At 41.6% G+C, this 25,629-nt stretch overlaps 1 protein-coding gene across 2 annotated transcripts in view; it reads right to left on the reverse strand.

Annotated features, from left to right (window-relative positions):
* ift172 (intraflagellar transport 172) overlaps positions 1 to 25,629 on the reverse strand; it is a 158,196-nt gene that overhangs the window by 73,493 nt on the left and 59,074 nt on the right. The window contains exons 20-26 of one of the 2 annotated variants that reach the window (XM_078541427.1): positions 17,062 to 17,154; positions 14,213 to 14,290; positions 12,718 to 12,966; positions 11,175 to 11,253; positions 10,605 to 10,725; positions 9,626 to 9,770; positions 503 to 592 (exon numbers count right to left, since the gene is read on the reverse strand). In XM_078541427.1, the coding sequence (XP_078397553.1) occupies positions 503 to 592; positions 9,626 to 9,770; positions 10,605 to 10,725; positions 11,175 to 11,253; positions 12,718 to 12,966; positions 14,213 to 14,290; positions 17,062 to 17,154 (855 nt within the window). The remainder of the gene's footprint in view (positions 1 to 502; positions 593 to 9,625; positions 9,771 to 10,604; positions 10,726 to 11,174; positions 11,254 to 12,717; positions 12,967 to 14,212; positions 14,291 to 17,061; positions 17,155 to 25,629) is intronic. The other variant, XM_078541428.1, reaches the window with a different exon arrangement.

Below are 25,629 nucleotides of genomic sequence, written 5' to 3' on the forward strand. Positions count from 1 at the left end.
AAAACATACTCCCAGCCAGAGTATTTTCAAATTTAATTTTTCATAGAACTTTAATGTCACTCAATACTGTCATGTTGGCCCTTAAGGTCACAGATTATGGGAATTGGGGAGTGCCAAGCACATGGGTGCTGGAAAGTGGCATATCCTAACGCAAGTGCTGGGATGTGTCCCCTCAGATCTCCGTCTCTGAGCCCACCAAACTTTGTAGGTTCCATTAATTAGCATGCCAATGACAAGTGCCTGTGTCACATGGGGTAAAACTAGGATGTCAATCTTGATACATGTGCTATATTACACCCTGCAGCACAAGTTGCCGGTTCCAGGGAGCAAGGGGGTGCTGAGCGCCGGAATTTTTCCCCTCACACTCCATGAAAGAAACATTCTACCAGGCTAAGTGGCGCTTGAGTTGTGAATTAGGGTAAATTGAATTGTATAGTGTGTACTAACTGTGGAAAAATACTTCTTAAAGATTTCCATTCTTAATCAGAAGTCAACACTCAACCTTGTGGGCCTGCTCCCAGTGTCCCACTTGTTTGTACATGTCGATGGCATCCTTGATTCGGTCAGCTTTAACATACATCCGTTCTGCAGCCTGAAGATAAGAAGGAAAATAGGTTGATTTAAGTTACTCAGCCATAAAAAACATAAAACTCTTCAATAATTCGGTGTGCTTACATAAAATCTAAATATGTTAATGAGATTTTTTACACAATTCTAATTTGTTAATTTGTTTAATTTGTTGGCATTGCGTTTTAAAAGGTCATATGATTTCTTTTTATTCACTGGATGTGGGAGTCACTGCCCTCGGCCAGCATTTACTGCCCATCCCACATTGCTATGGGTCTGGAGTCACATGTAGGCCACATCAGGTAAGGACAGCAGATTTCCTTCACTAAAGGACATTAGTGAACCAGATAGGTTTTTACGACAATCAGCAACAGTTTTATGGTTATCATCAGACTTTTAATTCCAGATTTTTATTGGATTCAAATTTCACCATCTGCCCCAGGGCATTACCCTGGGTCTCTGGAATACTAGCCCAGTGCCCCACTAGCCCCTATGCCACCAGCTCCCCCTGAGTCTGCATCAGTTATCATGTCCTTCCAAATTATAAAATTACACTGTGTGGTAGTTTTAAGTATTTATAAATAGGTATATAACATACAAACTCAAAAAAAAAAATTAAATGTTTAATTATTTCCTCGGTTCAATGAAACATGGTCAGAAAAGCTCCCCGTTGTCAAATACGATCATATAATTCCCACCCTGCAAACACACTAATACACTCTTCTTCAATGAAAAATGCAATACAAAAAAATAGCCAATGTCTGTTGGTGTATCGCTAAACACCAAGAACAATGAGCCACAATAAAATGGCCCTCCCTGTTGTGCCTTCCCCACAACACACATGGACAAACCCAATCATTATAGGATGTATGAAAATCATGCACGAAGCAGGCTTCACCTCCGCCTAGAACAAATTAAGTGACGCCAATAAATGAAATGTCATCATCTGCATTAAGCCAGCCTATTTCACCTACACTCACCACTAACTCATGTCTTTTATCACCCTTAGGTGCATTGCCAGAGTCAGTGCAGAGGATGAGGGATGAGCCCATGGAGTCGTCAGAGGAGGACTGGCACTGAGGATGCACACCCACACCTAAGTATAGATACACTCACCTTGATGGATCCAACATCTCAGTTAGATAGGCTGGCTAATGGTGAGGAGCTCATTACATATGAGCAGGACCAGGTGTTGGAGGTAGAGGCAGCAGAAGAGAATCCCCGTCTAAGAATACAGGACACAGGTGCTGAGCCTCGCGGATGGCTCCAAATGGGTACTTGTGGAGCAGCAATGGGAAATGAGAGTGCATCTGTCAGAATTTCCTGAGGCAGTGTGCACCATTGCACAGAAAATGGTGTCCACTTCCAGCATGAGTGTGCTAATCCTGGATGCTCCAGCATGAGCAAGCTAATAGCTTGTTCTAGTGGGGCCATGATGGTAATAAGGCTCCAGTTGTACCTCTCCAATACCTCTGTGTGGGGTTCCTCACCGTGGTCATCAACCAGGTCTTGAGGGACAAGGCATATGCACTCAAGAGCCAACCGCTGAGGCTGTCTTCAGGGAGATCTAAATACAGTTTTTTTAAAGTTATGAAAGCTTTTGATAGAGGATACAGAGAGAATGTTTCCACTTGTGGGGAAGAGCAAAAGTTGAGGCTGTCAATAGAAGATAGTCACCAAGAAATCCAATGGGGAAGTCAGAAGAAACTTGTTTACCCAAAGAGCGGTAACAATGTAGAATCCACTACCACAGGGAACGGTCAAAGTGAATAGTAAAGGTGCATTTAAGCGGAGGCTAAACAAGCATGAGGGAGAAGTGAATGGAAGGTTATGCTGATAGATTTAGATATAGATGAGGAAAGGCTCAAGTAGAGCATAAATGCTGGCAAGAACTTGATTATTTCATTTTAGATTAATTTACTAAAGAGGAAAAAATTGACCTCTACAAATTTCAAGGAGAAAGGGGAAGGTTCTCATTGGGATAAATCTAGGAACATGCAGAAACAATTTAAAAGGATGACCAGAAAAGCATATCTGGAGGCAAAATGCAAATTAAGAATTTTGCTCTTCTATTGAATTGTAAGAGGGCAGTCAGGGAACGGGTGAGAATCACAGAAGATGCAAACAGACTTGAAACAGAGAATGAGCACTATTATAAAAATTCTGAACAATTGTTTCCTTCAAATATTCTCATAGAAAGACATGAGCAATATGCCCTCCCCAATTAGAGATGATGCAGACAAAATTAGGGACTTTGATATAAATTAATTGGAAGTTCTGCATGGCAAAGCAGAGAATTCAAGGTAAATTTTGGGAATGCATAAGTTGCTCAAGGATAATGGGGACTCATTAAAGGAGCTATAATATGTTTGTGGGGGGAAGCAATAAGTACAGCATCTCAGGTTTGGAGCAACTTAGTTTCTCATTTACATCAATGACTTGGATTCAGGAAGTCATGACAAATTGGTCAAATTTGCAGATGGCACCAAAACAAAAGGGGCAATAGAACCAGAGCAGGTAGCTCAGAAATTACAAAACAACTTGACCAAAATTATAAGTAGACTGAACAATGGCAAATGATGTTGACAAGTCTAAAATATTGCACATAGGAGAGAAAAATATTCAACACTCATCCTCCATGGATGGTGTTGTAATAGCATAGGATGAAAAATTCTATTAATCTGTAGATTTGACATGCAGCACATCCAACAATGCAATCACCAAAGCCAACAGAATATTGAGAACAAAGCTAAAACTGTTGAAAACAAGAAAGAACAACTCATCATCAAACTTTCTATTTCTCTGGTCAAACATCTTGAATTCTAGTCTCTGCGACACAAGCGAGATATTCAAGTGCTGGGCAGAGTGCAGGGAAGAATCACAAGACTAATCCCTATTATTAAAAAGACAAAGGGCTGGATTATAAGGTAAAATTGGATAAACTTGGTCTTATCAGCTCAGAGGAGGCATTCAAGGGTGATCTCATACAGAGATGTACAAAAGTTAGAAAATGACAAAGAAAAGATAAACTCAGAAAATTACTTTAAAAAACAAAAGGCTGGAGTATGTGGGGTCCGTTTCCAGATAAAATTGTGGTGGGGAAATCTCTGGAATCATTTGAGAAACAATTAGATAGTGCATTTGGGTTAATTTAGTGTCTGTCTGAACTTACATGTGTCAAATAGTCTTCTTGAACCATAATTATTTTATGATTTTGTGAACTTCATAAATGAACACCTTAAAATCGTTGGAAGCAATTAATCATTACAATATACAGTAATTTTTGAGCAGTTGTATTCATGGGAACCTGGGACTATATTAACTGCCTGCATTCTTAGGAGGGTTGTAGCCCAAGGAGCGTGACAAAATAGCTATGTGTAATCTGAAGGTATATGGAATGATGCAATTGGTACTAATGCACAGTTCCTGGGAGACGATGGTTTGGCAATGAATCAGAATCAAAGAATCACAGAATTTTAACAGCACAGAAGGAGGCCATTCAGCCCATCACGTCTGCACTGGGTCTCCAAATGAGCATTATGAACCAGTGCCATTGCCCTGCCTTTTCTCCGTACCCTGCACATTGTTTATACTCAAATAATCATCTAATGCCCTCTGGATGCCTTGATTGAACCTGCCTCCAATACACTTCCAGGCAGTGCATTCCAGATCCAAACCACTGGTCGTGTGAAAAAGTATTTTCTCATGTCACATTTGCTTCTTTTACGAATCAATTTAAATCTGTGCCTTCTCGTTCTTGATCCTTTTATGAGTGGGAACAGCTTCTCCCTATCTACTCTGTCCAGCCCCCTCATGATTTTGAACATCTCTATCAAATCTCCTCTTAGCCTTCTCCTCTCCAAGGAGAACAGTCTCAGCCTCTCCAATCTATCTTCGTAACTGAAATTTCTCATCCCTGGAACCATTCTTGTAAACCTCTTCTACACTCTCTCCAATGTGATCACATCCTTCCTATAATGTGGCACCCAGGGCTGTACACAATACTCCAGCTGAGGTCTAACAAGTGTCCTATATAAACTTACCTGTCCTGCCACCTTCAATGATCTATGCACATATACACCCAGGTCTTTCTGCTCCTGCACCCCCTTCAAAATTTTACCCCTTATTTTATATTGTCTATGTTCTTCCTACCAAAATGCATCATCTCATACTTCTCCGCATTGAACTTCATCTGCCACCTATCTGCCCACTCCACCAACTTGTCTATATCCTTTTGAAGTTCTACACTGTCCTCCTCGCAGTTTACAACACTCCCAAGTGTTGTATCATCCGCAAACATGGAAATTGTCCCATGCACACCAAGGTCTAAATCGTTAATATATATCAGGAAAAGCAAGGGTCCCAATGGATTACTCCATAAATTAAGGCTACTCACTATCTAATTCATATCTATTTACATACTACTCTATAGATATATGCACAAAGTAGCTATTGCCTCATGATATTGTACATGGTGAGGTGGAGGATACACTTTTTTCTGTTATCAACAGAATATGACAGGGAAAATGTGATGGAGCAAGTGTCACAGGAAATGTAACATGTATTACCAGCAGATCATGTGTGATATTGTTCATTGTGAGCCAAAGGACTTATGCCATGTAACACACAATGCAGCAGATGTTATTTGGACAATACTTAGCTAGTGAGTGTTTTCTTTTGTATTAAAGCTAGGAGACTGGAACTTGTTATTACTTTATTAAATTAGTAACTAGTTAACTGATCAAGTAGGTGGCGTGCTGTAGCTACAACATGTGGGAATTGTGGAACGTCCTGCAGTCCCAGACAACCATATCTGCTGTAAGTGTCTTGTATGCTTGAGCAACTTTGGCTCAGAATTGCTAAATTGGAATCTGAGCTGCTGACATTGCGGAGCGTCAGTGAGGGGGAAGAGTTACCTGAACACTTTATTCCTGGAGGAAGTAACACCTGAGGTTAGTAGAACTTCAAAATTGGTCAATGGTCAGGAACGACAGGGCGTGACTGCAAGTCAGGCATATATGGGGGTCCAGCACGTAGTTTGGAGGAGCCTCTTAGCCCTTGACTTTGACCAACAGATTCAAGGTACTTGCTGCTTATGTGGATAGGAACAAGAGCCGCCCGGTATATGAGCAAACAGATCATGATACAGGATGCCATTCAAATTGGTGGAGCTGGTGGGGGAGTGAAAAGGAATGTGTTAGTGATAGGGGGCAGCACGGATAGAGGAATAGACACTGTTTTCTGCAAACATACGAACAAGTTGTGTTGCCTGCCAGGTGCCAGGGTTAAGGACAGGTCCTCGCAACTGGAGGGGGAGTTTCCAGTTGTCACAGTACGTACAGGAAACAAATGACACAGGTTAGGAAAGATTTTCTGCTCAGAGTGTTTGTGGAGTTAGGGCCCAAATTAAAACGTGGAACATCAAAGGTAATGATCTCTTGATTGGCAAGCAGATTAGAACATAAATTTCACAGCTCAAAGACTGGTGTGGGAAGAAGGGGTTTCGATGCATGGGGCAGTGGCATCAGCACCCGGGAAAGAACTGTTCCACTGGGATGGGATCCACTTCAACTGGGCTGGGATCAGTGTCCTGGAGAATTGTATAACTTTAACTGCGGATAGGGCTTTACACTAAAAGATGGTGGAAAGGATTCAGATGAAGGGAGATTTAGAAATCTAAAGGGTAAAGTAAAGACAATAGAATGGTGTAGCAATTTTGGTAAAGCCAAGCAAAGTGGGGCAGGATGGGACAGTGAGATTAATGGTATTAATACATCAGTAAATAAGGTCCATGAGAATAATAGTAGTAAAAGAATAAAATTAGAGGCTCTTCATTCATAGTAAGATAGATGAACTACTGGCACAAATAGAGATAAATGATTTAGATCTAATCACCACTGCAGAGACATGGCTACAAGGTGACCAAGGTTGGGAAATAAATATTCCAGAGTACACAATATTTTGAAAAGACAGGTAGAATGGAAAAGGAGGAGTAGCCCTGATAGGGTGACATAAGGGCAGTAGTGAGAAAGGATCTTGGTTCAGAAGATCAGGAATTAGAATCAGTGTTGGTGGAGATTAAGAACAACAAGGGTCAGAAAGTGCTTATGGGAATATTTTGTAAATTGCCTAACAGATATTCTATTGTTGAACAGAGCATTAGGCAAGAAATAATTGGAGCTTGTAACAAAGGCAATGAAATAACCATGGGAACTTTAATTTTCATGAAGACTGGACCTATAAAATTGGCAAAGGTGCTCTGCAAGATGCACTTGTAGAATGCTATTGTGATAGTTTCCTGGAACGATACATTGTGGAACCAACGAGAGAAAAAGCTATTTTAGAGTTGGTATTGTACAATAAGGCAGGGTTAATTAGTAATCTCATTGTAAACCATTGGGTCAACTGAATTCCATATTAAGTTTGGAAGTGACATACTCAGTCTCAAACAAGAATCTTAAACTTGAACAAGGCCAATTACCAAGCTGAAGGGAGAGCTGACTAAGGGTAATTGGGTAAATAGACTAAAAGATATGATAATAAATTAACACTGAGAAACATATTTCAGGAAACAATTCAAAATGTTCATCAAAAGTACATTCTAATCAAAAACAAAAACTTAGTAAAAAAAAGATCCATCCGTCACTTACTAAGGAAGTTATGGATAGTATTAGATTAAAAGAAGAGGTTTATAATGCTGCAAAAATTGGTGGTAAGCCTGATGATGGGGCATGTTTTAGAAACCAGCAAATGGACACCAAAAAGTTGATACGAAGCAGAAGAAAATTGAATGAGGGTAAACTAGCCAGGAATATAAAAACAGATTGCAAAGTGTTTTTCAAGTATATAAAAAAGGAGAGTTGTTAAAATAAACTTTGGTCCCTTAGAGGCAAGGACAGGAGAAATTATCATGGTGAATGAGGAAATGTCAAAGACAGTGAACAAATATTTTGTGGCTGTCTTCGCAGTAGGATGCACAATTAAATACCAGAATTAGCAGGTAGCAAAGGCTAGCTAGAGAAAAAGCATTGGAGAAACTTACAGACTAAAATTCAACAAACCCCCAGGACCTGATGGCCTACATTCTAGGGTTCTAAAAGTGGTAGCTGCAGACATAGTGGGTACACTGGTTATAATTTTCAAAATTTCCTAGTTTCTAGAATGATCCTAGCAGATTTGAAGTTAGCAAACGTAACACTGCTATTCAAGAGAGGGAGAGTGAAAACAGGGAACTACAGCCCCATTAGTCTGACATCTGTTGTCTGAAAAGTGCTGGAATCTATTCTCAAGGGACTCTTAACAATGCACTTAGAAAACCACAGTATGATCAGACAATGGTTTTAAGAAAGGGAAAATATGTCTGACAAATTATTGTCATGCCCAATAAAGGCATGTCATATTCATAACTTTAAACATGGATTGTATTCAATATAAAAGTTTCTGGAGCTGCCTTTTCTTTTAACAACGCACATTAAGAGGCTGCTAAGATGATGCTCTGATTTCTGCATAGACTCAAAAGTATCTCAATTCTCCAGGAAGTTCCTAATTGAATGTACATGGGTGGAGTGCCTCCCTTAAATGGACATATCACGACAAAAATCATTTGTGGAATTCACACTTCCCCTATTGCTTGTGCACTTACCCAAAACTTGAAATCATTGGATGTCAGGCCCACTGCTCCCTGAGCTCGATACATAACAAAGACAGCTGCAGAAACCAGTTAAATCATAAGTAGGTGTGAATGACACCCCCTCCCCACATTGTGTAGCAATGGCTTCAAACTACACATCATTCTAGGAGGACAACAGAACTATTGATCATGCCGTCACCTGACCAAAGCGGTCTTCAGATAACCAATCTTACTCCAAGCACCAGGGAGGATTGTCGTGACCCGAGGAAGCAAGGGGTCATTGAAGTGTGCCTCGCTGATGATAATCCTACCCTCATACCCATGAAATTCGAAGGTGAAAGCAGTTGTTGGATAGTACTCCGGACCTACCCGGCATGATGGTGTAGCTTTCCAAGGTTCCTTTTTAACTGGGCAACCGATAACACCCTGGTTCGGAACCCCTGGGAAAACACCCAGCTCTTTAGCATCTCCAAGTTATTTGCACAGCTTTCAAGGTTTTGGACCTTTTTAGCCAGCTCACACAATATCTCCAAGAGCTTGTGTCTCCTCTTTTGCCCAACAGAAAAACTGACCTCTTCCTGATAGTAAGCTTCTTCTCCTCACAAGAATTCTGTGTTCCTCTTTCTGCTTTCTCTTTGTACCTGCATCCCTCTCCAGCTGCTCTGCTTGTAGCTCTCCTTTGTCTGCGCCAACCACATGGCTCCTTTAATTTTCTTCCTGTTGCTACTGCTTCCAGTTCAAGGGTCGCCAGGTCACAAGGACCAATATTTCTTATTATTCAATAATATACCTTTACAATTGATATAAAAAATGTCTTTTTCAAACATTCTTAAAACAATTACAGATTCCACAGGCCTCTTAAAGAAATTACAAATTTTCCATACTGTATTGCTTCCAGGTCAAAGGTAGTCACGGTAGATGCATATAAAAGGTTTGGTATCTATACGATTGTTAAGCACTGAATCTAGATTTTGATTGGATCGTGGTGACCATGTGAACAACATCATATAGTTAGTATAAAACAATCACTTCTGAAAAATCAATCCCAGAGAAATATCAAGGATACATGACCCTCAACCCTCTCGAATGATCTCATGGCCCAATGCTGAATTGCCAACTTTGTGGTGACCATTCATTTCTGATTCTCGCCATTTCAAGCCCAGACTGACTACTTTTAAACCAACTTCCTACTGCACGATAAACTCAACCAATGCTTCCACAGCAGTCCCCACCAGAATTGCAATTCTAGTCATGAACAACAGCATATAAATCTATTAATCCTCCTTTAAAATTACCTTGCGGATTAAATTTTAGTGCAGGTACGCATTAACTAAAGAAACTACAGCTGACAAACTCTACTCCCACTGTTTACAACAACCACTTATATATACTAATTGAAGAAAACTATGTTTATGGTGGCTTTCTGACCTCATATTCTTGGACTGAGGCATAGTGCTGAGCTATCTTATGATAGTATTTGTAAGATGTTTTGTCATCTTGAAGCTCTAGAATATGAACTGCTTTCTTCCACTGCCGAGCTCCAATACTTGCTTCAATCGCTTTTATAGAACATCTGAAAAACAAATTTACAAGGCATATTGGTATAGGATCTAAGAGTTGTTACTACAGACAACTTCCAACCTTTGAAATACCTGGGCTGAGAGGGTAATTTTAACCCACAAAATAGGATGAGAAAATAACATTTCAAAAATCTCAAACCCAAACCAGACCACCTCGAACAGACCACACCCAGTTTTAATGGAGGCAGGCAACTCACTTCCAGAAGGCAGATCACTCATTTATATATTTGAATGAGGCTGCATGCTTCTGATTTTATCTCTGTTCCAGCTTTAAAGTTGGCCTGTCAATTTCCCAGACCTCAGGAAACCTGAAAGCTAAAAGCAGGTGAGGGAGCTGCATTGAAAAGATAAGTGCTTTTCCAGAACTAACCGCAGGACTGGAGGAGCAGGAGTTCTCCACCCATCCCCAACCCAGGACCCAAGCTAATTTGCTTCTATCTTACCATCAGACCTGTCCAGCACCTCTGTTCCCACTCTCCCATGATTGAATCGATGGCTTGTGATCACCCAGCACCCTCATCTCTGCCCCTGATTTCCCTTTGAGCCTTCTCATGATTGTTATCCCAAAAAGCTGGAAACCTATCTGTTCCTGGGTTGCAGCCTATTCTGGAGTGTTCCCTGCCGACAAAGAAACAAGCCTATCAATCAGGCTGACTTCCGGGTGGGTGAGCCTGTCAAAAATCACACACACATTTGAGTTCAGTGGAACCTGGCTTCTAGATTTCGAACCCAGAATTCCTCCTTCCTCTTGGGAATCCCACCCCAATAAACATTGGGTCCTGAAAACTAGAGAAAGTATTCTTTTAGATTCATGCAGTTGAACCTACCCGGCCTCAATGTAATGATTAATTGCAGTATCCAGCTGTTTCTGTTGTACCAGATAGTCTCCCCAGGACTCTTCTAACTTCACAACCTCTGATGGGAAAACAGTTCTAGACAACTCCACCGCTGAAATCAGATGAATTAAATTTGATAAAGCCTTTAGGCAAAGTAACAGCACAAACTGATCATTTTACTAAAATGACCATAAAATGAACCTTCAAGCTATCTTAAAAAGGTAATTTCTACCATAACATATAGTAATTATTTAGAATAAAAACGGAAATACAAATGCTTACATGACGATTGAGAAGAGAATAGAGGGATATGGGACAGGATGGCATGAGGTCATCAGAACAGGAGGGAGGTCATGTGAAATATAAAGACCTATTCAGACCAGTTGGGCCGAATGTTTTTTTTTCCTTCCCTATAAATTCTGTGCAATTTTATGCAGAGTCATATCAAACCATGCCTTTCCTTGGTTAATATCATCACCATCTGATTTATCTAACTAGGTTAGATCAGTGATTCTTAATGCACCATAAAATACTGATCCAAGTATTAGGAGAACTATATACCTTTCCTAAAGGCATTGCCCTTACGGTAGCAATCCAATGCTCTTTGGTAATTTCCAATTTTTTCATAGAGGTCTCCAGCCTAGAGAGAAAAAAAATAAATTATGGATGCACTGATCATCTGGTATGCAACTGGTGTTATATCTTGGTAACACATGGTTCATCACTATAGTACTCAACGTAATACCCGCTTAAATAGAACTGGTTGCTTTCATTTCAATACTATATTTATGTCTGTATTCTCCACTTAATTTAGTTCTAGCCATAACTTGGTCCATGCTTTTTCTTTTAAGGCTTATCTCTCCTTCACCTGCAATTTTAAGCAAACACATAACTCATGGTTACAAGCCTCCCTGAATGTCATTCCCAGCAGTGATACTAAGTTGTCCCTTTCCTTATTTATTTTCCAACAGTAGGGAAACACAACAAGGCTTACTTCAATACCATGGTGCCAGTTAAAAGTGCCCTGTTAAAATAGAACTACAGTCCCTATAGTATGACTTATAGTATTCACTTGACAATATGATGATATTGTAAGCTACAAAAAGGATCATTTCCTTCCTTCCGTTTTGTATGTTTAAAACATTGCTTTAATTAAAAGATCAATTTATGTTAATAAATGTTCAGTCAATCTGGCACTTTGATAGTCAGCCTGGCCTGCTGCAAACAACATTAGATTTATCACCAGGAACATGGTGATATAATAGCAACACATGGCCTAAAAAGCAATAAGAACTGTTGAGACTCCATTTTCATTTGCCTCCCTCCCCAACCCTCCAATGCTGCCAGATTTCACACCCAATACTCTGTATAATAAAAATTCCAGTGAGCCCAGAACACCTTTCTTTAGGCCAATCTCCCCGAGAGCAACCAAGAACCTGAGATCAAGTGCTTTCAAACCCCTCTAGTCCCAGGACTATTCCTTCGCACCCATACTGAGACCTCCTCCCCAATTCTTGTAAATACCAAGATCCACTTGCAGTGATCTCATATCCCACACACTACCAAAGTGTTCTCAGAACCTTGTTCTCCACTGATCCCAGAAATACCACCCTCGTACTCCAAAACTCTGGGTCACCCTTCAATTTACAGCTGAGAGCCTTTTCCAGTACTTCTATATATAACAGGGTTCTCTTTCCAATGCTCCCACATTTCAGAGCTATCCTAGTACAGATAAGTCAGTGCCCTTGCTAATAACACTTGGCATTTTTTTAATAAACCCTCAAACTTGCCACGAGCAACATTACAGGAGATCTGTTCATACCAAACTATAAAAACTATAAATGAAGTTTCAGTTTCCTGTCTGAAATTCCATGAATTACATGGCTTCTATGCCCACAAAGACAGTCAAACAAGTATTAAATCTTAAATGTAACATATTGGATAGATATTTTTCACTGCATATAACCAGAGAACTGTTGAAAATAAGTGTTTAATAGATTTTGGGAGTTAACTCCTAAATTTTCCTGAATTTGGCATGCATTTTATACAACAACTAACATATAAAAACACAGAGTAAAAACTACAGGATATTCTTAATACCCACCCTTTCATAAAAATCCCCTTTAATTAGGGCTGCAGCAATTCTATTGATAATATCACTGTTTGTCATAAGTTCATTCCTACTCAATGCTAAACGGGCAGCTTTTGCAGGAAGGCCAGCTTTCAGATAGAGATTAACAGCTCCAGCATATTCTCCATCATTCTCTTTCACTTCTCCTGCCTTTTCATCTTGATTTGTCTCCATCAGCCACTTATAATAACTCCGCCTAAGATTGTCCAATTCAGGGTGACCCTAAAGGAAGAGACAAAACAGCTGTAAAGATCACACAAGGTTGCACTGAGCAAGATCTAAAAATGAAGAGATATTACTAGTTCTCCTTAATATGAAAAATATCAATATAAAAATGCTGCCACATTTTTTTACTTTTAGATGTTATTTGCATTTATTGTTACAGCCATAAAAGGAATCAAAGGTTATAAAAGATAAACTTTCAATGCACATTATCAGATAGTAAATTAAATTACTGCAGTTTTCCCTTAAAGCTCTTTCAATTAGTCACAGACATCTCTCGAAGGGATGGGATAATTCAAATCCTCATTCCACTGTTTATTTAAGAACATTTTTTAAAATCAGGACTCAGCTTTTGGGAGGAAAATTGCACCTTGCAAAAATACTGTTAATTTTAATGGTTTATAATATGCATGACTTTCAGTATTTAAAACAAGACTTTTATAATTGGGAAAAAGTTGGTATTTTACTTACTCTGGTCCTTCAAACTGCCAGATCAATTTCTGGTTTTGCTTTTATATTGCTTAATATTACATGGCAGCACAAAATGATTGCTTTTTCTGTTAAACTTACAGATTTCATAACAACTTTTAGTTTGTTACACTGACAGGCTAGGTCCCTAAATTTATTACATGTTTGTAAGTATCCAATAAAATACACACATTGCATTTCATTTTAGAAGTTCCAATTTGTATACAAGGTTCCACAGACAGCAACAAGATAAATCACCAGATTTTTTTTTAAGAAGTGAAGGATGATTGAAAGAAAAAATATTGGCCAGGGAGGCAGGAAAACTCCCCTGCTCTTCTCCACCTGAGGTGACAGGTGAAGTCCCAGTCTCATGTCTCATCTGAGAGACACCACTTCTGACAATGCAGCCTTAAATGCAGTATAAAATATTGATTCAATGATGATAATGTTTTCATATTTGGCAAGAAAGATAAAGCGCAAGCAATTCAAAACACATTTTTCTTCACCAAGGTTTTGATGAAAGGTCACAGACCTGAAATATTAACCATTTCTCTCTCCACAGATACTGCCTGACCTGTTGAGTGTTTCTAACATTTTCTGTTCTTATTTTAGATTTCCAGCATCTGCAGTATTTTGCTTTTGTTGCTCTGCACTATGTTGCCCATATTCTTTTCTGGATAAATATTCAGTCATTACTCATCCAGCAATTTAATATCCAACCTGAACTACTGTAAAAATCAGGATTTCACCATGCTGGTCAATTTGAAGAACAAATTACCTTGGCTTCAGCGACCATAATACATTCATCCCACATGTGTAGCTCCTGATACATATCCATGGCTTTATCAACAGCATTCTAGGAAAAGATTGATATTTGTTTAAACAATATTCTAAAGACAAGTACCAAAGCGCCAAGAAAATTATTGCATCAATTTTAATGTCTTCTGTGAACAAATTGTGGAAGCCTCGTCGTAACAATACAGAAAAAGGCCTAACAGCACTCCATGCTTTATAGCATATTTTTAAAATGTAAATGTGATATACATTTTTAAAATTAAAACTGTAGGTTGACTGGCACTTTCCATTTTATTGTAAACGATGTTATTGCATGATATTTTCATTCAAGAAATATCTGCCCACTAAAGGCTTCTAAGTTTTTAAGCAAACATTCTTTCACAGTTAACTTATTAAAAATGATGTGGAAGAAGTTTTATTACATGATATAAAAGTTCTGGATACTTGGGAGAAAGTAGACTGAAAAGTAGTCGAGAACTTCAAAGGATAGCAGACACACGAGGATGGACACTAACTCACACCATATAGTGAGAATATGGTGGCAGAGGCCTTTAAATCAGTGTTGCACTGAGTACACGGTAGTGAAGCAGTTATTTTCGACGAGACTTTCACCAAGGCAGCAGCTGTTTACTTGTAACAGACATGAGACTCATTACGTTATTTAAATCAAAGTCTTATGATGTCAACAGGACCGTGATGCCATTTTCACTCGCTAAAGCAAAAGTAATGCTGGACAAACCAAGTAATACTGGGTGGTATGAGCATTAAATAGCAGTTGGAAGCGTCATTTCAATAGGCACTCAATTGTTGGCAGATTATTGCTATCTGTGTGTAATTGATCTGCAGGATTTCTTCACTTGTCTTTCCATTGGAAGTCATTTGATTTTACTTTCCTTCTGCTTCTAAACTTTCAAGAAATCCAAGACTTAACCCAAGAAGTCATCCTGGTCAATCTACTGTGTTTAAAGAAACTGGAGCAACAGGAGCAGTCATAGTAGGTTAAGGGACCTCATGGAGCTACAGTTGACACTATGAGGAAACCACATGCGAATAGGGTTTCTCATAGGCATCCTTACTGTGATTGTAGGGTTCATGCGTGTGAAACTCAGAAGCAGCGCTCTGGTTGCCTTTACCCAAGGGCAGAATGCTCCTCAATTGTTTTCTGTGTAACCTATTAATGTTGCTCACATTGGGAATGGCAGAAGATGTTGATTTGGTACTATCCTGATGTTACACAGTTCAACAAAAGTTGGGAGAGGAGGAGCAACAACATCAGTTTGCAGCCAAACAAATGATTCAACAGCTAACTGCCCAACTGATCTACTCCTCTCCCTTACCTCATCACCCACTGCCACTTTAACACTCCTAAATACCACCTCCAATACTCTTTCACTACTGCACTAAGGAACTGCCAATCTCTGACCAACTTTAATATACATGCCACTTGACCTTGCAGGCTCAGTGACTAGAATGAAATCACACTGAAGACAAAGTGGTAAAGTCAAAAGCTGTGATTTTTCATGCCTGCCACAAGAACCATTATCATACTTTTGTTCATGTATTAACCTTTTCTTAAGTGACTTCTTGCCCTTTCTACCACTACTATGAGGTACTCCCTCAATGATTTAAGCATGGATAGTGGAAGGTTGCAGATGTTCATGAAGGTCTTTGAGATGACCTTAAGAGTCCAAGCAAGGGAAGGACCAGTTGATGACTGCAGCATATCAGCTGCCGATATACTCTGGCTTTCTGAAAGCATGCTGGCTATGGTCGAGGGAGTGACAAAGCAGCAGACATACTGCCATCTAGAGAGAGGAAAACATGTGCTACTCACATACCACTGGCACTCCTGTGGCACTGCCGCTCATCACTTAAACTGATTATAGGAGAGCGGACTGAAGGAGATCAATGCAATGATTAAATGCTGCGCACATTGACATTAATAACCACCTCACCCCAGACCTGTTGCAGCATCTGTTGGGTACTTTCCTGCCATCAGAGGAGAATGACCTCACCTACTCCAGAAGCACCTCAACTGCTATCAAAGAATCAAGGCATGCTTGCCTGAGGTACATTGTTCTCCAGAAACCTCTGAATAGCAGTATGGGTTTGCACTAAATCGAATGACACCACACGTTCAGAATTGCAGTGGCTCTTTGAATGGGCAGTGGGCTTGCCGGAAATCCCACACTTGGATTAAGGGAGCTGCCCGTTACCACCAGAAACACATGGGAAACTCCCCAGTGCACTGCAAATAAAGTTCAAACATCAAAATGATGCAGATCTCAGACTTGTGCGATGTTCTGTCACAAGGCCTGGCAAAAAAAGAGTTGCAGTAAAAAGTAGGTAGGCCTTCAAAAGTTCAATACCTGAATCCCTCCCCGCGATTACATTATTTTACGCTTTTTTGAATCATTTACAGTGGGCTGTAATATCGTAGAATACAGCCGCTAAACAATATTAAACAGTAAAATTCCTAAACAAATGATTAAAATATGTCAGGATATGCACAGACACAGTCTTTGTATAACATTCAAGATGACACAACACAATTCAGAGACGCACATTTCCTATCTAAAGATCTATTGCTTAGGCCAACTATTAACCTACAAATCTATGCAATAGAGTAATAATTTAATGAAAATATTTTGAAGGTACATGAAAATTATGTATTAAAAGAGAGTACTGACTACAGTGAGGAAAAATATACTAAGCAACATTAAAATTGTCCATGTGTACAAGTTTCAGTATATGTATAAATAAAGTTCAGTGGTGCTGCACAATATTATTCTAATAATAACTTTAAATTATTTAATAATTTTGCACACATACTTGTTCCAGATAGTAACTTTCTGCTAATTTGTAATTTTTCTCCAACATAGCCAATCGCGCACGAACAAGGTAATTGTCTGTGCCATCACCTCCCTTAACAAAGATAAAATGAGAATGCTGTTTCGTTATTTTATCAAGAACAATTAAATGCTAGTCTATATCTAAACAAAAGTATATAATTAAACACTGATATTACAACACATTTAAACTATCAAAATAATTGATTGAGTGTGCGTTACAAAACATGCAAATACAGTTTCCAAAAAACGATAATTGCATTTTATCTAAACTGTTTGAGTTTCCTTTACAGTTCATTTGTGTAAATACATGCTAGAATTGATCTTCATCTCCCAGCTTGCAATTGTGGGTGCAGCACACTGAAGGTGCATTTTGAGACAGCATGTGCTTTTTTCCTATGGCCCACAATATCATGGACTTTGGGCTCTGGTAGTGACCCGTATTAGGTACTGTAAAGGAACTGAGAAATTCCCAGCATTACCTGTGATTGAAATGGAAGCAGCAATGTTAAATAGGCAGGTCAAAAGAGACAAGAAACATCTTCACATCTTAAAAGGTAAAAATGCAACAATATCATTGGAGAAAATAGAATCGGTTTGAAGATGTACAACCGTAAAAGGTGTGGGCAGAGGAAAGGTTAAGCTTCAAAGGAGGGCACATCAGGACAAAGTTGGAGAAGGATGAGCAGAGAAAGAAGGGGGAAAATTTGGAACTTTGCATGATCTTGCCTTTTGGTATCACTTTTTATGTGTGTGAAGCATGATTTTTTGCATAATTACAAATCTCTGGTCCCCCAGCAAATTTTCAATTCCTGAAGTATTGACCATGCAGGAAGTAAAGCAGCATCTAGTAGTGATCGGGTTAACACAGTGAAACTTTTAGGTTTTGTGATACTCCATATCTGCCTTAACAGGCATGATGTCAGTACTTAACTTCTTTTGTCAACCCTAAGGTTCACTGCTGATCACACAACAGCGAATCATTTGGTAAATATAACATCAGAGCTATAGACAATTATTTCAGAAATACTGAAGTCTTCATATAATTTTCTTATTCATTCATGGGATGTGGGTGTCACTGGCTAGGCCAGCATTTATTGCCCATCCCTAATTGTCTTCTTGAACTGCTGCAGTTCAAATAATAAGCACTCGACTCTATAATTTCTATTAAATGCTATTTCAGATGAAATCTAGTATAAATTACAGCTACACGTGTAAACAATGAAGTCACCCAGCATTAACAATTAGGTGACAGTCAATGCTATAAATGGGAACATGCAGGTTTAAGACCCCGATTTCCCACCTCACTGGAATAATCTGGATAAATCACAACCTCATTGGGAAGAAGAATGGGAGAATAATTATTAATTAAAACAATGAGAAGGAGAGCACATGTCTGCCAATTCAACTCCCTAACCAAATAACACAAGAGGACTTAAATGTCAATGCTTTCACTCTTGGAAGGAAGGAGCAAACCTAAAAACAATTCACGGCGAATAAAGTCTGCCATCTGGTGTTGTAAACATAAAATTCAATTTTACATTTTATCATGTACAATAATTCCCATTAAATACAACACATAGGAACAGGACTCGGCTATTCAGCTCCTCAAGTGTTGTCCAATTTTCAATCACATCATAATTGATCTGTATCTCAGCTCCACTTACCTGCTTTAGCTCCATATACCTTGATGTCTGTACCTAACAAAAATCTATCAATCTCAGTATTGAAAACTCCATTGTCCCAGTATCTATAACCTTTTGGAGGAAGAGACTTACAGATTTCTACTACCCTTTGTATGAAAAAATGCTCCCTAATATCCTCCTGAATGGCCTGGTTCTAATTTTATGACAATGTCGCCTTGTTCTCAATTCCTCCACCAGATAAAATAATTTCTCTGTATCTACCCTATCCAATCCTTTTAACATTTTGGTTCACCCCTTAATCTTCTACTCCAGGGAATGCAAGCCAAGTTTATGCAACCTATATCGCAATTTAATCCTCTAAATCGCCATAGCAATTCGGAGAATCAGTGACAATACCACTACGCCATCACCTCCAAAGCCGATGCATCATTCCTGAGGTGCAAAATTGAACTTAGTACTTCAAAGTACTTTAAGAGGAGGTGATGGCGTAGTGGTATTGTCACTGGACTAGTAATCCAGACACACAGGATAATGCTCTGGGGACCCGGGTTTGAATCCTGCAATGGCAGATGGTGGAATTTGAATTCAATAAAAACCTAACTATGACCATGAAAACATTGCCAATTTTTGTAAAAACCCACCTGGTTCACTAATGTCCTTCAGGGAAGGAAATCTGCTGTCCTTACCTAGTCTGGCCTACATGTGACTCAAGACCCACAGCAATGTGATTGACTCTTAAATGCCCTGTGAAATGGCCTAGCAAGCCACTCAGTTTTATCAAATCGCTACAAAGCCTCAAAAAAGTAATGAAACCAGACAGATCACCCGGCATTGACCTAGGCACCGGAAATGACAGCTGTAAACTCAACCCTGTTGGCCCTGCAAAGTCCTCCTTACTAATATCTGGGGCTGGTGCCAAAATTGGGAGAGCTGTCCCACAGGCTGTCAAACAACAGCCTGATATAGTCATCCTCATGGAATCATATCTTACAGATAATGTCTGGCCCCACCAGCAGGACAGACCCAGCAGAGGTGGTGGCATGGTGGTATACAATCGGGAGGGAGTTGCCCTGGGAATCCTCAACATCATGGAGTCTCATTGGCATCAGGTTAAACATGGGCAAGGAAACCTCCTACTGATTGCTACGTATAGACTTCCCTTAGCTGATGAATCAGTGCTCCTCCATGTTGAACATCACCGGGAGGAAGCACTGAGGGTGGCAAAGGCGCAGAATGTACACTGGGTGCGGAGCTTCAATGTCCATCACCAAGAGTGGCTCCGTAGCACTACTACTGACTGAGCTGGCCGAGTCCGAAAGGACATAGCTGCGAGAATGAGTCTGCGGCAGGTGGTGAGGGAGCCAACAAGAGGGAAAAACATACTTGACCTCAGCCTAACCAACCTGCCTGCCACAGATGCATCTGTCCATGACAATATCGGTAGGAGTGACCACTGCACACTCGTTGTGGAGACGAAGTCCCGCCTTCACAGTAAGGATACCCTCCATCGTGTTGTGTGGCACTACCACTGTGCTAAATGGGATAGATTTCGAACAGATCTAACAACTCAAGACTGGGCATCCATGAGGCGCTGTGGGCCATCAGAAGCAGCAGAGCTGCACTCGAACACAATCTGTAACCTCATGGCCTGACATATCCCCTACTCTACCATTATCACCAAGCCAGGGGATCAACCCTGGTTCAATGAAGAGTGCAGGAGGGCATGCCAGGAGCAGCACCAGGCATACCTAAAAATGAGGTGTCAACCTGGTGAAGCTATAACACTGGAGTACTTGCATGCCAAACAGCATAAGCAACAAATGATAGACAGAGCTGTGATCCCACAACCAACGGATCAGATCTAAGCTCAGCAGTCCTGCCACATCCAGTGGTGAATGATGGTGGACAATTAAACAACTTACTGAAGGAGGCAGCTTCACAAATATCCCCATCCTCAATGATGGGGGAGCCCAGCACATCAGTGCAAAAGATAAGGCTGAAGCAATCACAGCAGTCTTCAGCCAGAAGTGCCGAGTGGATGATCCATCTTGGCCTGCTCTGGAGGCCCCAGCATCACAGATGCCAGTCTTCAGTTAATTCGATTCACTCCATGTGATGACAAGAAATGGCTGAAGGCACTGGATACTACAAAGGCTATGGGCCCTGACAATATTCCAGCAATAGTACTGAACACTTGTGCTCCAGAACTTGCTGCGCCCCTAGCCAAGCTGTTCCAGTACAGCTACAGCACTGGCGTCTACCCAGCTATGTGGAAAATTCCCCAGGTATGTCCTGTACACAAAAAAGCAGAAATCCAACCCATCCAATTACTGCCCCATCAGTCTACTCTCGATCATCAGTAAAGTAATGGAAGGGGTCATCAACAGCTCTATCAAGCAGCACTTGCTAAATAATAACCTACTCACTGATGCCCAGTTTGGGCTCTGCCAGGGCCACTCAGCTCCCGACCTTATTACAGCCTTGTTCCGAACATGGACAAAAGAGCTGAATGCCCAAGGTGAGGTGAGAGTGACTGCCCTTGACATCAAGGCTGCATGTGACCGAGTGTGGCATCAAGGAACCCAAGCAAAACTGTTGTCAATGGGAATTAGGGGGGACACTCTCCACTGGTTGGAGTCATACCTAGCACCAAGGAAGATGGTTGTGGTTGTTGGAGGTCAGTCATCCCAGCTCCAGGACATCACTGCAGGAGTTCCTCAGGGTAGTGTCCTCGGCCCAACCATCTTCAGTTGCTTCTTCAATAACCTTCCTTCCATCACAAGGTCAGAAGTGGGGATGTTCGCTGATGATAGCACGATGTTCAGCACCATTCAGGACTCCTCAGACACTGAAGCAGTCCATGTCCAAATGCTGCAAGACCTGGACAATATCCAGGCTTGGGCTGACAAGCGGCAAGTAACATTCATGCCACACAAGTGCCAGGCAATGAACATCTCCAATAAGAGAGAATCTAACCATCACCTCTTCACATTCAGTGGCATTACCATCACGGAATCCTCCACTATCAACAGCCTTGGGGTTACCATTGACCACAAACTGAACTCGTCTAGCCATACAAATACTGGGGCTACGAGAGAAGGTCAGAAACTAGGAGTCATGCAGCGAGTAACTCACCTCCTGACTCCCCAAAGCCTGTTCACGATCTACAATGCACAAGTCAGGAGTGTGGTGGAATACTCCCTACTTGGCTGGATGAGTGCAGCTCCCAATACACTCATGAAGCTTGACACCATCCAGGGCAAAGCAGCCCGCTTGAATTGGCACCACATCCACAAACATTCACTCCCTCTACCATCGACGCACAGTAGCAGCAGTGTGTGCCATCTACAAGATGCACTGCAGGAATTCACCAAGGCTCCTTTGATAGCACCTTCCAAATCCACGACCAGTACCATCTAGAAGGACAAGGGCAGCGGATGGATGGGAACACCACCACCTGGGAGCTCCCCTCCCAAGTCACTCACCATCCTGACTTGGAAATATATTACCGTTCCTTCACTGTCGTTGGGTCAAAATCCTGGAACTCGCTTCCTAACAGCTCTGTGGGTGTACCTATACCACATGGACTGCAGCAGTTCAAGAAGGCAGCTCACCACCACCTTCTCAAGGGCAACTGGTATTATTAGTTTTATTTGTATTCTAAGCACTATATTGTTTTAGCAGTAAAGTTTACTGGCAGTGCCGAAACCTATTGAGAGGTGCAGGCTTTATTTATTATAATTAATTAATTAGCAATTATTAATTAACACATATTGGAGATGGCAGGGCAGGTGATGTGCTGCAAATGCAGGGTGTGGGAGCTTCTGGGTGCAGGTGTGATCCAGGGCAAACACGTCTGCAGAAAGTGTTTGCGATTGCAGGAACTTCGGCTCCGAGTTATTGAGCTAGAGGCCAAGCTGCAGACACTGCAGCACATCAGGTTGGGCAGGGGGGTGGTGGGGGGAGAAAGTTACCTGGACACTTCATTCCGGGAGGCGGTCACACCCCTTAGGATAGAGTGTTCTAATTTGGTTAGTGGTCAGGGACAGGAGGACGTGACTGCAAGCAAGGCAGGTAAGGGGACCCAGGGGTCAGGAGTCTCAGCCCTTGCAATTGTCCAACAGGTTTGGATGAGAATGGGTGCTGTAGGTTGGTGAGCTAACTGACCATGTTACTGTGTTACACAAAGTCATTCAAGTGGGGGGAGTTACAAGGAATGTAGTGTTAGTAGGGGACAGTATCATCAGTGGGATTGACGCTGTTCTCTGCAGCAAAGAGCATGAGTCCAGACAGCTGTGTTGCTTGCTCAGTGCCAGGGTTCAGGACATCTGCTCGGGACTGCAAAGGAACTTGCAGTGGACAAGTTAGGACCCAGTAGTCGTGGTCCATGTTGGTACCAACAACATAGGCAGGGGAAAGGAGGTTCTGCATAGTCAGTATGAGGAGCTTGGCACCAAATTAAGCAGCAGAGCCTCAAAGGTCATAATCTCTGGATTATTACCTGAGTCACATGCAAATTGGCATAGGACAAATCAGATCAGGGAGATGAATGCGTAGCTCAAAGCCTGCTGTAGAAGAAGTGGGTTCCGTTTCGATGGGCACTGGCACCAATACTGGGGAAAATGGGATCTGTAGACCGTTGGGACAGTTTACACCTGAACTGTGCTGGGTCCGGTGTTCTTGTGAGCCTTATAACTAGGGAAGTAGAAAGGGTTTTAAACTAAGTAGTGGGGGCAAGGGAAGATGTGGTAAATCAAAGAGTAGGGACATGGCAAAAAAAAAGGTGTTATTACAGGAATTGAAAAACAGACCTCGACAGGAAGGGACAGAGAGTATAAATCTAACAGGAAATCAACAGATAGGATTAGAGGTTATAAGAAGAACAAAAAGATGAAACTAAAGGCTCTGTATCTGAATGCATGAAGCATTAGAAACAAAACAGGTGAACTGAGAACACACATGGAAATAAGTACGATTTGACAGTCATTAGAGAGACATGGCTGCAGGAGGACATGGTTTGGGACCTGAGTACTAAAGGGTATAGTACATTCAGGAATGTCAGGAAGTGAGGGAAAGGGAGAGGAGTGGCTCTGTTGGTGAATGTTGGTATTAGCACAATAGAGAGGGATGACCCAAGTTCAGGAAACCAGGATGTGGAAACGGTTTGATAGAGATAAGAAATGATGAAGGCAAGAAGTCACTTGTGGGAGTTGTGTACAGGCCCCCTAATAGTAACCATATGGTAGGATGGAGCATAAAGGAAGAAATAATGGGAGCTTGGAACCTGGTATTGTGCAACGAGATGGGATTAATTAATGATCTCATAGTGAAGGCACCCCTTGGTAGCTGCGACCATAATATGATTGAATTTTACAATTTAGTTTGAGGGAGAGTGGAATGGGTCTGAGACTATGGCCGGGATTTTCTATGCCTGCTGGTGTCGGGCATATAAAGTGACGTGAGCGTACAATATGGCGAGAAGGCCAAAAATCGATTTCACAACGCCATGAAACCAGTTTGCGATCTTCCGCCGCATTTCCCGCCATTGGACGTCAGGAACCTCATTGTAACACATCAGCAAATCATTATAAGGCCAGCCCACCGGACTCATCCCTGCCCCGCTGGATCGTCCACCCACGCCAACGTGTTTCACAACAGCACACAAGCGACGTGCACCTGGTGGTCTGCACTTTGCTTTGGACTTCAAGGTTTGTTTGCCTACCTTGCTTCGGTCAGCACTTGCAGTCATCAGCGCCAGGCTTCACAGACAGCACCACATCACTTTTGGCGGGGCTCATAGATAGGTCTCTACCTACCAGATCAGCCATATATGGGTGGCTTTTCAATGGCTGCAGGGCAAGGTCTTGCTTGGGGGAGAGGGAGAAGTAGCCTCAGGCAAGGCAAGAGGCTGCAGGACAAGTGCAGTACTGGGGTAAGAGAGTATCCCAGGGTATGTGTCGGGGCACAGGTTGATCCTGCAAGTGGCCTCAAGATGGTGAAGGCTGAGGAGGCAGTCTCCAGAGGGGATGAGGCCAGATGGACATGTGACGGCAACCTGTGAGAGAATGGGTGGTAACGTCCCCTGAGCTGGCAGTGAGAGAGAGCTAGTAAATGTGTGATGGGCTTGAGTGTGAGAGTTTGGAGTCATGAAATGGTTGCCATACCCTAGCTGCACGGATGAGATCATTCATCCTCAGCATTGGATGGCCAACCTCTTACGTGCAGCACTGGCACTGACCACTGCTGCCACCGCCTACCATGCTGGATTGGTGATGCCGCTGCCCGTCCTGTGGCCAGAGCAGGAGTAGAGGACATCATAGCGAGCCTCCACACTGTCCAAATGTCATTTTAGTGATGAGTCATTAAACCTGGGGGCTGCAGTCTTTTTGCCTTTTGTGGACATCTTCCCTGGAGTAGTTGTGGGCTAGAAGCACTGAGCTGTGTGTTCGTGGCTGGGCTTTTAAATATGGCACCCGGCGTGATGAAGCGTCGAGTTGATGTCGTGGTGGGCGAATGAGAACCCGCCCACCATGGAAAAGGAGTGTTTCCCAGTAATGCATAAGTAATGCGGCGGGTTTGGAATGATATGGCGTGAAAACCTGCCATCGCGGCCTGCGGGTAAAACATCGTTTTACCCACCTGCTACTGCACTTGGTACAAATCGGGACAATTCTGCCCTATATTTTTAAACTTAAATAAGGGCAATTATGAGGGCATGGGAGCAGAGCTGGCTAAAATGAATTTGAAAATTAGGTTAAGGGATAGGTAAATAGAGGTGCAGTGGCAAAGATTTAAGGGGATATTTCAGAATACACAGAATAGATACATTCCAACGAGTAAGAAAACGTCCAAGGGACGAACACACCATCCTTGGTTAACTAGAAAAGTTAAGGATTCTATCAAAC

This window comes from Cetorhinus maximus, chromosome 5 (assembly GCF_964194155.1).
Source record: "Cetorhinus maximus chromosome 5, sCetMax3.hap1.1, whole genome shotgun sequence".
Lineage (NCBI taxonomy): Eukaryota > Metazoa > Chordata > Chondrichthyes > Lamniformes > Cetorhinidae > Cetorhinus > Cetorhinus maximus.